The 13,590-nt window shown below is 48.2% G+C and overlaps 7 protein-coding genes across 7 annotated transcripts in view; 4 read left to right on the top strand and 3 right to left on the bottom strand.

The window, feature by feature from the left end:
- The first annotated feature begins 1,016 nt into the window (after positions 1-1,016).
- Positions 1,017-1,993, top strand: GGI43DRAFT_230121 (uncharacterized protein). The gene is made up of 3 exons (XM_083200495.1): positions 1,017-1,114; positions 1,171-1,822; positions 1,874-1,993. Exon 2 carries the CDS (start codon positions 1,354-1,356, stop codon positions 1,810-1,812), a length of 459 nt encoding a protein of 152 aa, XP_083056053.1. The 5' UTR covers positions 1,017-1,114; positions 1,171-1,353; the 3' UTR covers positions 1,813-1,822; positions 1,874-1,993.
- On the bottom strand, positions 1,908-3,109 carry GGI43DRAFT_425910 (Gfo/Idh/MocA family protein; the record flags this gene model as incomplete). The annotated part of the gene is made up of 2 exons (XM_083208568.1): positions 1,908-2,458; positions 2,515-3,109. 2 exons carry the CDS (start codon positions 3,107-3,109, stop codon positions 1,908-1,910), a joined length of 1,146 nt encoding a protein of 381 aa, XP_083056052.1.
- Positions 3,110-3,983: 874 nt separating this feature from the next.
- On the top strand, positions 3,984-6,341 carry GGI43DRAFT_229965 (bifunctional fumarylacetoacetate hydrolase/alpha/beta hydrolase family protein). The gene is made up of 4 exons (XM_083200494.1): positions 3,984-4,132; positions 4,200-4,814; positions 4,867-5,046; positions 5,098-6,341. Exons 2-4 carry the CDS (start codon positions 4,221-4,223, stop codon positions 6,073-6,075), a joined length of 1,752 nt encoding a protein of 583 aa, XP_083056051.1. The 5' UTR covers positions 3,984-4,132; positions 4,200-4,220; the 3' UTR covers positions 6,076-6,341.
- Positions 6,342-6,802: 461 nt separating this feature from the next.
- On the top strand, positions 6,803-7,927 carry GGI43DRAFT_425908 (NmrA/HSCARG family protein; the record flags this gene model as incomplete). The annotated part of the gene is made up of 3 exons (XM_083208567.1): positions 6,803-6,976; positions 7,086-7,509; positions 7,599-7,927. The coding sequence occupies 3 exons, from the start codon at positions 6,803-6,805 to the stop codon at positions 7,925-7,927; spliced, it is 927 nt and encodes a 308-aa protein (XP_083056050.1).
- A 230-nt stretch (positions 7,928-8,157) lies between these two features.
- Positions 8,158-10,079, bottom strand: GGI43DRAFT_229846 (FAS1 domain-containing protein). Its single transcript, XM_083200492.1, has 2 exons — positions 9,133-10,079; positions 8,158-9,004 (listed from the first exon to the last, which is right to left on the bottom strand). The coding sequence occupies exons 1-2, from the start codon at positions 9,835-9,837 to the stop codon at positions 8,378-8,380; spliced, it is 1,332 nt and encodes a 443-aa protein (XP_083056049.1). The 5' UTR covers positions 9,838-10,079; the 3' UTR covers positions 8,158-8,377.
- Positions 10,080-11,069: 990 nt separating this feature from the next.
- GGI43DRAFT_229858 (uncharacterized protein) lies at positions 11,070-12,750 on the top strand. The gene has a single exon (XM_083200493.1). The coding sequence runs from the start codon at positions 11,571-11,573 to the stop codon at positions 12,699-12,701; it is 1,131 nt and encodes a 376-aa protein (XP_083056048.1). The 5' UTR covers positions 11,070-11,570; the 3' UTR covers positions 12,702-12,750.
- Positions 12,751-13,069: 319 nt separating this feature from the next.
- Positions 13,070-13,590, bottom strand: part of GGI43DRAFT_229842 (uncharacterized protein) — a 1,420-nt gene continuing 899 nt past the window's right edge. Inside the window, exon 2 of the mRNA XM_083200491.1 lies at positions 13,070-13,480. Coding sequence (XP_083056047.1) covers positions 13,174-13,480 — 307 coding nt within the window. The 3' untranslated portion in view covers positions 13,070-13,173. The remainder of the gene's footprint in view (positions 13,481-13,590) is intronic.

Here is a 13,590-nt window from a genome sequence, read left to right as displayed (position 1 = left end):
ATGGCATCTGCGTGGGGACCATTATAGTGGCATGGAGTCAGCTTGACATTTGTGGGTTGCCGCCTGGTACTGCCGCCGCTGTACTTGTACCTGTCGGTAGTTGGCCACAGTGCGCTGAAGTGCGCTAGAGTATGGCATAAATTTGCCCAGCCCATCAAATTCAGGTACTGTATACATACATCTGATAGCTAACGTCAATATGGCCACGTACCATGCATGCAATGCTACAGGGCACCCCCAACTCCCGCTGCGCGTCCACGTGCAGTAAAGCCGCTGTGCTGTTGCCCGCACCGCGCTGACTTTGGGGGTTCGCAGATGATGGCGATCGATATGGATGTCAATTTTCACATGCCAGAGCATCCATTAATAGGCGCACTATTGGGACGCTCTGCAGGCTCCTGCATTGCTTAGGCACGAGCACATGCTTCAGCGGTACCTTGGCGGCTCTGATCGGGTACTGATCGGGCTGCCACTGGCATCCGCCGTCGGAGTAGCAGTACTCCAGGATCTCGTACCCCAGATCCCCCAGACTGTACTCTGCAAGCCTAGAGGCGGTAAAGACTAGCTCTATCTAGATGGCGCAAAGTTCCAATAAAGCTCCAGAAAAGGCGGCCATGTCACCGCGGGTTCCGAAACGTGCTGCTGCAGGCCGACGGCGCGAGCATGACGTTGTGGCGAGCACGAAATTGTCTCATGATGTTACTTGTCTTAGACCGCCAAAACTGAGGGGCTAGACGCTAATGATCCTCGTTGCTCGAAGCTTCGTTTCGTTGAGCTCGTAAATTGCTGATGCAATAACAGTATAGAAAAGCATTTATAATAATATCTATAGGTCACGCTGACGTCTTCTATATCCAATTGTTATTCCCGCGAAGGCACGCCACGTGGAGCAAGGGGTCTAACGAACGAACTAGAACGGAGAGCTATAGGCCGTATAAATACATACATGTAACTTTCTATGGATTTCTAGCCCTAGAGCCAAGGAACTGTCTGTAGGACAAATGAATATTTAAATGAGTCAAATATGAAGCGATAACCCTTTTGCTCCTTAAAAAACCCTGTAATTTGCCATATTTAGCAACAATTCAGGCAAACTGTCATACGGTGTGACTGTGTAAGCGACCTGTGACTCATGCGCATTTGGAAATGACTGGAGTTTGATTACAACAGAATAATGAATCGATATCACAATCAACCATCAGTATTAATAGCATAAAATACCCATTCTTGAAATTCGCATGTAGAAACTATAATTTTCACCAAAAAAAGAAGTGCATTCCTTTTGATCTTGAAAACGGCTGAATCGAGAGCGATACCCACCGAAACGAGACTTATTTAGTGGATCACGACGCCATGGAACAAAATAGCACAACAGTTGAGGAGACGCAGTTACACGCTGTGCCACAGCAAAGCTCGTATTTGTCAGAGAGTAACGAACCTGCTGCTGACTTAGTTGAACAAGATCTAGTAGATGAAAACTACCTTGAAGGCCGATTAGAGATCGACGAGACAAGAAAGAGATTCGACGAGACATCCTGTACAGTCGAGGAAAAAGAGCTGTCTGATCTGTTTAAGAAGGGATTACTTGACGATGGAAGCACTGGCCCCTTAAAAGGAGATTTCACATTGCACGATCTTCCACAGCTCATCGGCGACGAAGCATGTAGCGTTCAGTGGAAAACTTCGAAGCGAAAGCCAAAGGAGAAGGCGCCGAGAGGCTCTCAAAAGGGCACAGGCTTGACTGATGATGAACTGGCCAGCGTTCTACAGGCTTGCCCAGACTTAGATGACTTCATCACCAAGTCTACATAAAAATTCCTAGGTAATGGGAACAAGAAACTCCATGACAAAATTAAACTAATTCAATTCCAAGTTTCTACATATCGCTTTCATTACCATACATTAGTTTATTTCCCCTCCCAGCCAGCAAAGACTTTTGCTAGCTGTTCATGACGAACTAAAGCTGTCTCGAATGTCGGTTGTCCTTCCACCGCACCATCCGCAAACTTTTCATAGAGAAGGCCGACGCTTCTTCCTACGACCGGAAGCTCTTCCTGCCAGCTCTGCCAGCTCCATTCAATCTTCTGAACCTGGTTTGTGGCAAAGTCATGGACCTCAATGTTTACAGGGGCGTCGTATGAGTTGGCGTGCAGAGAGGATCCGCCAAATGCTTGAAGTCGAATTTCACCCTTCTCGCCGTTGATTGTCCATGATAGAGGAGGCTCGCCAAGGAAGGGCTGTCCTCGACGGAAACGGAAGAGCACGCTGGCTCCCTCGGTGGCGATTTGTGATGCGGGGAGGGTGCCATCGATGATGACGAGATCAGGGACGCTTGATTTGACGGTCTCGACAACTTCTTTGGTTGAAGGATTGCGAAGGAGAACATTGGGGCGTTGGAGCTGGAGACGTGACTTGAGGTCCTGGAGGTCTCCAAGGACGTGTTGGACTTGATCAAACACTGATAAAAGTTAGATATGAAGAACAAGCCAATAATAAATGTCGGTGTCAACTTACAATGTCCAACACCAATTGTCACGATATTACCACCAATAGCCAGATCAGTAAAGTATTTTAGCCCTGGCAGTATGGCCTCCCGATCAACAGACCCGCCGTTGGCCCTGATCTCACTGCTGAGAACCTTTCCAATGCTTCCTTGTTGAAGCAACTGACGGAGCTTGACAATAGGAGGCGCTTGTCGCCCCTGATTGCCAACCAGAGTCCGACCACCGCTGGCTCTCGCTGCTTCCGCTAATTCTTTTGCGAGAGGCGCGTTGTGGGCTAGCGGCCATTCGACATACACATCCTTTCCAGCTTTTACACTTGGCAGGGCAGTGGAATAGTGTACATCAACCCGAGTGCTTACAATGACCAAATCAATGTCTTTGTCGTCAGCGACAGCCTGAGGGTCGCCATAGGCTTTCGTCTCTAGAGGTAGCTTGAACACCTCAATGGCGCGTTTAGCAGCTTCGATGCTGCTGTTGCAGAGGGCTACGATCTGGTATCTTTCACGGCCGCGGGCAGAGAGAAGATAGGGTAGGTGAGCAGAACTCGCCCATGACGTGGTTGCTGAACCTGAAAGACCGATGATGGCGGTGCGGATAGGTGCCATAATGATGGGTAGCGTTATGTAACTTGTTGTTGTTTTATACTACTGCTTCTAAACTACTTTATTGAAAGTTTCATTTTATATATAGCCACATATATATATACTCTCCTTAACTATATCTCACATATTCCTTCGCTATTGCGTCTTGAAGTAGATTATCATGCAATAAGGTGGAGGGTGTACGTGATTTATAAGCGAGCAATTTATAATATTAGTGGCTGCGAACGACGCCCAGTGTCTCTGGTTGGGCGATTAACGCCGACGGGAGCAGTTGCAAGCTTGGTCGGAAATAAACTATCCTCCTTTTCGGTGAGCTCGTTCCTTTCGATATTTTCCCAAAGTGTATGTTGCTCTCGTACATGTAGTTTAGTGCTCCTCTACGCCACCGAACCATTTTACAACTGTCTCTAGTACTGGCTCTACCCTATGTTTGCGCTAGATAGTGTAAAAATAGATACGCCCGATTACTAAGAGCTATAACAATTAAATCGAATAAAGGTATAAGGAATATATACGCTCTGACCTCCTACCTTTCGGATGCAAATTGCTACTAGGTAATTACTAATGTATTGGCTGTCTCAACTCCGAATTGTGATTGCATGTATCCTTCTCCGCAAGGGTCTTTGAAACGGTTCCCCTCTCTTGGGGATGTTAGTGTGTTCTCGACCCACGACGGGTTCATTCAAGATAAAAATCTACATGTATAGAGCTCTATAGGTCGGCCTCAGGGCTTATTCAAATTGCAATAAAATTCAACAATTTCAAATCGAAATTGAATAAATGCGAAATAGAATTATTCATCTACAGCTTGCGAGACAGTAGAATGCGTGCACTGTGATATTCTTTGTTTGCGACTTGCAACTCCACACACTACTGGCGTAATGGATCCATCCTGATACGTCGGATGAATTGGTCTGCGGTTCATAACTCTAGGGCTTATTCAACCAGATGGACGAAGCTTGTCTACTATCACGAATTTTTACTCTACCGAGATCGGCTTCATTTTTAGTTTCACCTTAGGTATTGGTAGGTCGCGCTCTTTATATTGTTTTTGAGCCTACCGGTTTCAGCAGCTAACAGGAGTGTCCAGAAGAAGCTATTCGCAAATACCGCAATGAGTTCACCACAGCGCCTATCAAACTATGCCGCCTTTACACGCCCTGAGACTGGTATCAACAAGATCGGTCATTTAGATGTAGAGAAAGGCACTATCCAGCCTTTAAGCCTCCTCTCTGGCTACCCTATCAAAGACCTTTACCAGGTTATTGAAGCCGGGTCGTCGCAGATAATCGCATCGGGTTCTGCCCTCCCCCTCGCATCTGTCAAAATCCTGGCACCGATTTCGGGTCGTGACGTGTTAGCTGTGGGCAAAAACTATATGGAACATGCAAAAGAGTTTAACGCCTCGGGATTCGACAGCTCTGACAAAGTTGACCGACCAAGCCATCCCGTCATCTTCACGAAGCGCGCAACTTCCATCATTGCGGATGGCGAAGAGATCTTCCTTCATCCAGAGTTTTCGAAGAGTGTGGATTATGAAGGCGAGATTGGAGTCATTGTTGGCAAGGCGGGATTCCGGATCCCTAAAGAGAGGGCTATGGAATATGTTTGGGGATACACCATTATCAACGACATGACAGCGCGGGAGAGACAAAGAGATCATAAGCAATTCTATATTGGAAAATCGGCTGATACGTTTTGTCCAATGGTGAGTAATATTCCTTGGTATATTCAAATTATCCAAACGTTAACTTTGCCAGGGCCCTGCTGCGGTGCCTAAAGAGGATCTTCCTTCGGTGCTGCGAGTCCAAACTCATGTAAATGGCGAGCTGCGACAAGATGCCACGACTGATGATCTAATTTTTGATATCCCTACGTTGATAAATACTCTTTCTGAAGGACAGACGTTGCTCCCTGGCGATGTAATTGCTACTGGAACGGTAAGTTCATATACTTATCTATATGGCTACTCTGACAAGATATCTTATTAGCCTGCTGGTGTTGGCATTGGACGAAATCCACCTCTGTTTCTTAAAGAGGGGGATAAAATTGAAGTCACTATCCCTGGTATCGGCATACTGCACAACAAAATCACAGCTTATAACGCAACCGCCGAGCGCCTCGCTTCTCAGTCAGTCTTTAGCCTCAGTAACGCAACACGCTCCGTGGGTGCTGCAGCTGGATTGACCAATATCAACGGCAAGCTTCTACACTACAAACGTCTCGGTTCTGGGGACAACAACATTGTCTTTGTTCACGGTCTGGGTGGCACTGCAGAATACTTTTCTCCCCTTATTTCCGAAATGGGGCTTCAAGACGTAGCGTCCTTGCATTTATTTGACTTTGAAGGCCACGGCCTTAGTCCTACGCATCCATTGAGCGTCTTGACAGTGGATTCTTTGGCATCTGACCTCGCTGGCGTATTTTCGCACGCGGGGATCACTGAATCAAATCCTGGAACACTTGTAGCGCAGGCAATGGGCTGTATAATTGCCTTGAAATTTGCTCTCAAAAATCCCGGCGTGGTGAAGAAGCTTGTACTTTTCGGCCCGCCGACTTTTCCACTCTCTGAGGCGACCAGAAGAGTTTTGGAGGAGCGCGGCCAGCTCATTCGCACAGCAGGAATGGGGGCTGTGGTTGATAAGATTGTACTCAGCAGTACGTCTGAACATACAAGGAAGTCGAATCCTCTTGCTATCTCGGCCATCCGGCTGAGTTTGCTTGGACAAGAGCCAGAGGCATTTGCAAAGGCGCTGCAAGCCTTTGCTAGGGACGAAGCACCGCTGCCTGTCGAGAATCTCGATGTACAGACGATAATTGTGACGGGAAGTGAGGACAAGGTATCTTCGGTGGATGAGTATGCCAGCAAGATTAAAGGGGCAAAAACTGTGGTATTGCCGAATGTTGCCCAGTGGCATGTATATGCGGATGTGAGGGGCGTTTCGGATAGCTTGAAGTCGTTTCTATAACTTGAGGAAGAATCGCCATAAGATTCGAGTTCGTGAGTTCGTACTTATATCAATAGCCCAGCTAGGTATTGGAAACTTTAACTTAGCATGAGTATAGCAACATTTATTTAAGCACATGCATATATAATTGCTTAATAAATTCTCCACAAACAAGTTAGCAAAATAGAACTCAGCAGAGTAAAGGTGCGGAATGCCACTCAAAAAACTTATTTGGCTCAAATCTTTGTACACTGCAAACCCGCAATACATCTGGCGTTAACACATTCTTATCGAAATGGCGCAAGCTGAATCGCACTAGAGACATGCATAGCACATACACGTAACTTTGAAGGATTGGCCAGCAGATGTGAATAGGTTAGACTCTGGCCATTACATCACCCTCATTCAGAGCCATCAGACACAGCCCAGCAGCTGCAATCAAATCGGGTACTAGAACAAAAACTACTTTTGATTGGACCTATGAAAAGCCGCAGGTGCATATCCAAAATCCGGAGGGAATCTGGATAAATCCTTCAGCCAGCGCTTCTCCTCATGCTGTTTGAGCTTCATACGTCATAACTACATGCACGCGGCTTTAGTTTACTCAATCAAAAATAATTGAGGAATTTTGAACTCATTTCATTTCAGTTTGTTAATTTTACTTTACTAATTTTATTTTATTCATTTACCTCGACATCGTATTTCACTTCAACTCATAACGCTGAATACCTCACAATCAAGTCGCGCCATGTCCAAAACCATCACCGTTTTCGGCGCCACGGGCAACCAAGGAGGCTCCGTCGTTCAAGCCATCCTCGCAGATCCAGTGCTTTCCAAAGAATTCAAAGTCCGCGGCGTTACTCGCGATGTGAATAAGCCAAATTCGAAGAAACTCGCATCCCTGGGCGTTGAGCTCGTCACAGTGCGTCTACATCTGCTTTACATATGTTTTTGTAGATATACAAAACACCAGCACCTACTCTTGGCACTATTAAATATGCTCTAATCATGGCCGTATAATTAATGTATAGGGCGACATGTCGTCCGCTCAAACCATCGCCCCCGCCGTCCAAGGAGCCCATACCGTCTTTCTCGTGACGAATTTCTGGGAGAGCATGTCGGCCGAGATTGAGATCTCCCAGGGCAAAGCCGTTGTTGACGCCTCAAAAGCTGCAGGCGTGCAGCACATCATCTTCTCGTCGCTGATAAATGCCACCGTGGCGAGCAGTGGGCGTCTGCCTAATATTTCTCATTTTGATGGCAAAGCGGCAATCGAAGAGTACATCCGCCACAGCGGCCTTCCCGGCACTTTTGTTCTACCGGGGATGTTCATGAGCGGCTTCGAGACGATGATCCAGAAGAATCCAGAGTCCGAACCGGCAGGTTACACGTTAGCCCTGCCAGTTGATCCGCATAAGGCTGTTACGCCGCTGTTTGACGCTGCGGCAGACACGGGTAAGACGATAAGCAATTTGATCTCTTGAAACAATTATGGTAGCATTTTGGCTCGTCTTAGATCTTTATCATTGACAAAGACAACACAGGCAAATTTGTAAAAGCAGCTATAAAAAACTTTCCTTCTCAATCTGGAAAGCGTATCCTGGCTGCGGCAGATTACTACACAATCGACCGACTCATTTCCGAGTTCTCTCAAGTGATCGGCAAACCCGCCCAAGCTGTACAGATTTCGGATGACAAGTTTAAATCGTTTCTGTCACCAGCCGCGGCACAAGAGCTTTTGGAGAACATGAAACTGCTAGAAGACCCTGGCTACTATGCCGGAGAATCCCTGGAGGATAGCTTGGGCCTGCTGGAAGAGCAGCCGACAACTTGGAAAGAATTTGTGGAGAAGAATAAACAGAAGTGGGCGTAATTTCGTTCATCTAGATGAGGGTGAGATGGCACTAGGATAGCTTTATTTAAATAGTATATTCAGTTGCTTACGAAGTAGTATCTATGGGATACCTGCTGTATTCTTACATTGTAGCCAAGATTGCTGCCAACAGCTCTTAATGATAGTGGTGCCATCCGCTTGTATAAGATGACAGAGCTAATGCTACCCAGTTCCCGTTTCAGTGATAGCGAGAGAAAGTAAGATTGCAATAATTACACTTTATCCAAACCACTCGATACTATTGTCTCAGATATATCGCATGCAGCGTTTCACACATTTTTTTTTCTGTTACCTTTCATAGCCATGACTCAGGTGTTGTTCAATCATAAGTACATCACGACATTTCACTCATTCCTACCATAGTTTGTGTTCTGCTCCAGGCAGTTCTCCAATTGACTGATGGGCGTATAGTTGCAGTTGTGCATCAGATCAAATATAGGGCTCAAGTCGTTTGATCAAGTCACTGACTTCAATTTCACCCGATTCCTCTGAATGATGGTGGCGGTGGCCTTTGTGTGGGGGGAGAGGGACTCGGTTGACAACCTGGATAACACCATTCTTCGCCACGCCGTTGGGTAAAACCACTCGAGAAAAGCCATTCACCTTGATCGAAGCGAAACCAAAAACGCGAGCAATATCAACGCTGATGTGCGCATCACCAAGCAGAGTTGGTAGGTCAAAGTGCTCGTGTGAAAGTTCTCCAATTTCGGATTTCCTGTCTTTGCTCTCCCTCTTATCGTAGAAGGCATCAGTGTAAAGTGTAGCGTTAGGCACAATGTTGTACTTGAGAATGGCCTTTAGATACTTGCGACCCTTGTTAGTGTTGAACAGGAAGGCGTTTGCTTTGGGGCCTAGCCAATTAAAGGCTCCGTTGGTGGGGACGAAAATGGTGCTACCCTTCAAGTTGACGCCATGAATGAACTTGACAAAGTCGGTTTTCTCATACGCTAGTAGCAGTGTTGAGAAACGATCAGGGAACAGAGTGATGATTCGGCCGACATAAGGGGGCGGGACTAGGATATGGTTCACAGCATGGATAACACCATTCTTGGCAACCTATAAAGTTGTGAGCATCGTAATTTAGGGAAAAAAAGTAGTTGAGACGAGGGCCCGCTCGTATAAGTGCGACAATAGGAATTGGGGTTGGCTATTAATAGACTGATTGATCAGCGGGGAACACTCACTATGTCAGCAGCAACTACCTTGCTGTAGAAGTTGATCTTTACGCCGCCAAGCCCAACAGAAGTGCGAAGACGCTGAGGTTCACCGCCAAGTAAGTCTTCATCATGGGCGGTTGGCAGCGTGTATGTATGCAAGATCTTTCTCGCAGGATATTCTCCCAGTCCGATGTGGTAGCGCAGGACATCCTCAACAACCTTCTTGCTAGGCTTCTTATGGTCGTCTGGAATGTCCTCAAAGGCCTTGTCCAGCGGCACAAAGAGGGTGTAGTTGCTGTCGGTGCTATTCAGCAGCTCCACCACGCTAGGATGGTCGTCGACTAGCTTGGCGAACTTGGTAGTGTACTTGCTCTTGGAGATTAGCTCGTATATAGTCAAGCTGCTATCGTCGTGGTGGCCATGGCCGGCGGGGCTGCCGAAGTGGTCTCCCGTGTAGCCAAGCCCAACGAGATCGGCCACGGCCTGGCTAAAGTCCTCGTGGATGTGGCCGCGGATGCTTGATACGGCGTTGAAGAAGCTCTCGGCCGCGCTGCGTCCCTCGTCGTCGTTATCAAAGTGGTGGGACCCAAATATCACATTGTCCAAGTCTGTGACCTCGTCTGGGCCATGAGTTCTGCCCAGCGGTGCCTGATTGACGGCTGCCTCGGGTAGCACCAGAGCGCGGGCTATGGCGGCCAGCGACAGAGCGCCTAGTACAGCGAGCTTGGTCATTGTGGTGGATGTTTTCGTCAGACGGGCAGTAATCCGTCAAGCAGGATCTTGCTGAGGCTGTATCTTCTAGGAGCGGCGCAGAGCAGTGTCTCATACCATCAAGACGCTCCAGGCGGTGATGATGAAGGAAGACAGACAAGCATTGCATCTGCCGGCTCAACACCTCTGCAAGGGGTTAAGACACCGCAAAACAAACGGGGTCGGTGAAGCAAGGTTCGAGCTCCAAGAGGCAAAAGCAATGCGTAAGGGTGCTGTAGCTCAGAAACGAAACAACAAATGCCCCACCGCCAGATCTATTTCAGGTATACGGAAGTACTCGCACCCGCAGAGAAGTTTGGGGGCTCAGTATCAAGCTTCTATATTTCCGAGTTGCCAGTGGCCAGAGGACGACTAAGCCTGCTGCGCTAGCCCCCCAAGGCTGCGGAAGGCCCTCCGTGCTGTGGGATCGGATCGCCATGTTTCCGGCAGGCGGTGCAGGGACTACATGGGCGTGACAAGGCGCCTAACGGCTGCGAGTAGCGGGAACACGCCATCGATCAATGACCTCACAGATCAGAGATTAGGAAGCAGAGCAGAGCAACGCAGAGCAACGCAGAGCAGACAGCTAAGCTGGGCTGACGGCAACATCTGCTGCCATTCGCCAAAGCCACTGATCATCATCACCCACCATAGGCAATTGGATCATCGACGCGCAACACTCGCTCGGCTCTCAATGCAGCCGGCGACCTAAGAAACTATGTATCAAACCGCTCCGCCGCGGCGCCGCAACACCCGCAGGAATAGCCGGCTCGCAGTTGTACCACTACACCTTCGCAACTAATCAACGGTGCAACCAACATGAAGTGACAAATACTCTCGTTCGCCCTCTTGCTGAGACCCAGACCAGAGCTAGCATTTCCCAGCGATAGAGGGAGCGACAAGAAGCTGCTGGCGAGTGCTATTAACAGCACACTTTTGCCAACGAGACTCAGCCCTGCATGTGAACGATTCGCGTGCCTCGCCACCAGCGCCGCCAGCTGGCTCGTCGCCGTCTCGTGCCAGCGCAAGCCTGGCCGGTTTGTACAACCCTGGCGCTGGTACTCCCAACGAGCTTCATATCTGGAGGGAGGGGGCGAAGCAACGCTCGCTAGCCGTGGTGGTGGGCCAGCTATATTGCTGACAGGACAAACGAAGCCTTACCAGTGCTTACTAGTGGGATCCAGCCATGCGGCTCTAGGAAAAGCTGGAATGCGCCCCCGCCCAAGTAGATGCTGACTGAAAATAGCATTTAATGCCCCAGGGATGGCCATGCACGAGCTGGTGCGCTGCCGTTTAAAATCTTTGCGCGTCCTCCTCGTCGTCTAGTTTCCTCGTTTTTCGGAAAAAGTAATTTTCTTCTTTTTTTGCTGAGCGTTCGCCTCGAAGCATTAAGCCTCTGTGAAGCCTTAGACCTGCTTTCAAGCCATCGCAGCGATAACCACCAACGACCTCCGCTAAATAGAGTAAACTTTTCAGCTTTTCAGCTTTTCAGCACCCACACCCACTCGACGTGCGCCATTACGGGGGATTTCAAGGCTTGCGGCGGGGCTGAATCCAATTATTGTCGCTGTCATTCCATACGTGCGCCTGCAAGGCCGCCCGACCCCATACTCTGTCCCGTCTGTGGTGGCTTACATTGCCCAACAGGGGAATTTCCTACTTCTTTCCTTTTCTTTCCCTCTTTTTTTCTTGGATTCTCCTTCTCGTCAGAATAAATGCCCGAAATGCTCCGCAAGAAGGAGGCGTTTACGCTGGTGACGCCAATCCCAGGCTTCATCCCGCGACAACTTGCCATTGACATTCTCCATTCCCACAGCGAAGTCCTCACTCTCAACCCGCTCGTTCTCGGCCACAAGCCCATCCCAGCGCCTCGCAATGCCGCCGCCGACGAATTTTACAGCACCTGGTACGAAATCGAGGAGCGCATCCAGGTGATCCCTGGAATGGGCAAGATCGGTGCCGGCAAGATCAAGTTCAATGGCTGCTTTCACGACATGCCTTGGGGCCTGCAGACTCACATCTATGCGCCCATGAACATTGACCTGCGCAACAAGTATCGCATTTGTGGCAACCAGCCTGGAATCGAGCCACCAGAGACTCGCGAGATTGGCTTGGAAAGCCTGGGAGCCCCCGCCGACGGCCTCTACCTCCGCGAAGACATCGAATTCAAGTGCAACATCACCATGGTTTCCTTTGTCAGGGCCCAGCTCAAGGCTGCCAACCGGGAGATGGTTCAGCGCATTATTAAGAAGGCCGAGCTCCTCGATGCCGGCGTTCTCCAAGCCATGATGGAGGACGGCAAACTCAAAACCGTAAACCCCAATGATCGCTCTGTCACGCCCGCAGTTGGCTCAATGCAAGATCCTAGAAGACGATCTTCCTTTGCACAAAACCCACACTTGGTACAAGGAAGCCCACAGCTGGCACAAGCATCCCAGATGCCACCAAGCTACTCTCCCGGGTACCCCCAACACGCTTATCCTGCTACTTCTCAGACGCCGCAGCTGCAGGATCCTCGCCAATCCGTGTACCAGCAGACACCCCAGCAGGGCATGTATTCGCCACCACCAATTCCCCCCAAGGAACAAATGGTTATCATGGAGCTTCCGGGCGACTTCCCTCCTCACGTTTCTCCGGGTCTCTACCCATCCCCACTGCCCAGCCCGGGATATCGCCCGGCCTCGGGATCTTCAAATGATCCTCGATGGTCACAAGGTCAGCCAAGCCCAGGCTTGGTCAATCCACTCCGGATGAGCAACGTGAGCCAGCTTTCTACAAGCAGCGCTGGCCAACCTCATGGCTTTATCAGCGAGCTATCAACACACAATGAAAAGTCTGAATATTAGATGCACTATGCTGCGCTTCTACATTTTTTTCTCTTCTATCTCGACAAAGACGATATAAAATTTCAAAGATACCAATGGTAAATTAAGGAGAAAAGTGCTATGATGATCGGACATGATGTTTGCCAGAGATGAAAGAGAAGCTCGTTAATGCCGAAGATGACGGAGAATATGGGTTGCAATCTTTAAGTCGATAGATACACAGTGGCGTATCTTTCAATTTCTTTTGTATTATTCTTGTGTACATATATACCCCATCTAAAGACATGTGGTAATTTTTTCTTTTTTATTTCATTGTTATAGGGAACTTTGGAAAAAGTAGTATGGAGCTTGGAATACCACTTAGCGTTATATTCGGTAATCAATACATTATCTCATTGCTTTCGCACATTCTTTCTCGCTTGACTCAAGTACATCATAAAAATAAGGTTGAGAAACAAAATATGGCCAGAACATATATACCATCTTTATAGATTTAAAGACTAATAGTGACCATGAATACCAACACCAATGCAAGAGCAAGCTCTAGGCTTGGGATTTTTAGAGTAGTCGCGGCATTATCGTTTGACGAAGAAGTGGTTGGCTGCGGTGCTGATGAAGCAGTATCTGACGGTACTTCTATAGATGAGGAAGTTGACGATTCCGAAGGGAGGTGAAGCGTTGGGAGCACTACTGGTTTGTTGGTCTCATGCTCGGAAGATGAGGTCTTTGATGATGTTGATGTTGATGTTGATGTTGATGTTGATGTTGATGTTGATGTTGATGTTGATGTTGATGTTGATGTTGATGTTGATGTTGATGTTGATGTTGATGTTGATGTTGATGTTGATGTTGATGTTGATGTTGATGTTGATGTTGATGTTGATGTTGATGTTGATGTTGATGTTGATGA

Source organism: Trichoderma evansii, assembly GCF_050947405.1.
Source record: "Trichoderma evansii strain SZMC 28006 chromosome Unknown GGI43scaffold_29, whole genome shotgun sequence".
Taxonomy (NCBI): domain Eukaryota; kingdom Fungi; phylum Ascomycota; class Sordariomycetes; order Hypocreales; family Hypocreaceae; genus Trichoderma; species Trichoderma evansii.
Note: the sequence above shows the minus strand (reverse complement) of the source record. Positions and strands in the feature narration are given on the sequence as shown.

Bases quoted from the DNA above. Each gene is read 5' to 3' on its own strand.
- GGI43DRAFT_229846 (XM_083200492.1), bottom strand. From the start codon at position 9,837: ATGACCAAGCTCGCTGTACTAGGCGCTCTGTCGCTGGCCGCCATAGCC. The intron at 9,005-9,132 runs GTGAGTGTTCCC...ACAACTTTATAG, and splicing joins AGGTAGTTGCTGCTGACATA to GTTGCCAAGAATGGTGTTAT.
- GGI43DRAFT_230121 (XM_083200495.1), top strand. From the start codon at position 1,354: ATGGAACAAAATAGCACAACAGTTGAGGAGACGCAGTTACACGCTGTG.
- GGI43DRAFT_229858 (XM_083200493.1), top strand. From the start codon at position 11,571: ATGCCCGAAATGCTCCGCAAGAAGGAGGCGTTTACGCTGGTGACGCCA.
- GGI43DRAFT_229965 (XM_083200494.1), top strand. From the start codon at position 4,221: ATGAGTTCACCACAGCGCCTATCAAACTATGCCGCCTTTACACGCCCT. The intron at 4,815-4,866 runs GTGAGTAATATT...TAACTTTGCCAG, and splicing joins CTGATACGTTTTGTCCAATG to GGCCCTGCTGCGGTGCCTAA. The intron at 5,047-5,097 runs GTAAGTTCATAT...ATATCTTATTAG, and splicing joins ATGTAATTGCTACTGGAACG to CCTGCTGGTGTTGGCATTGG.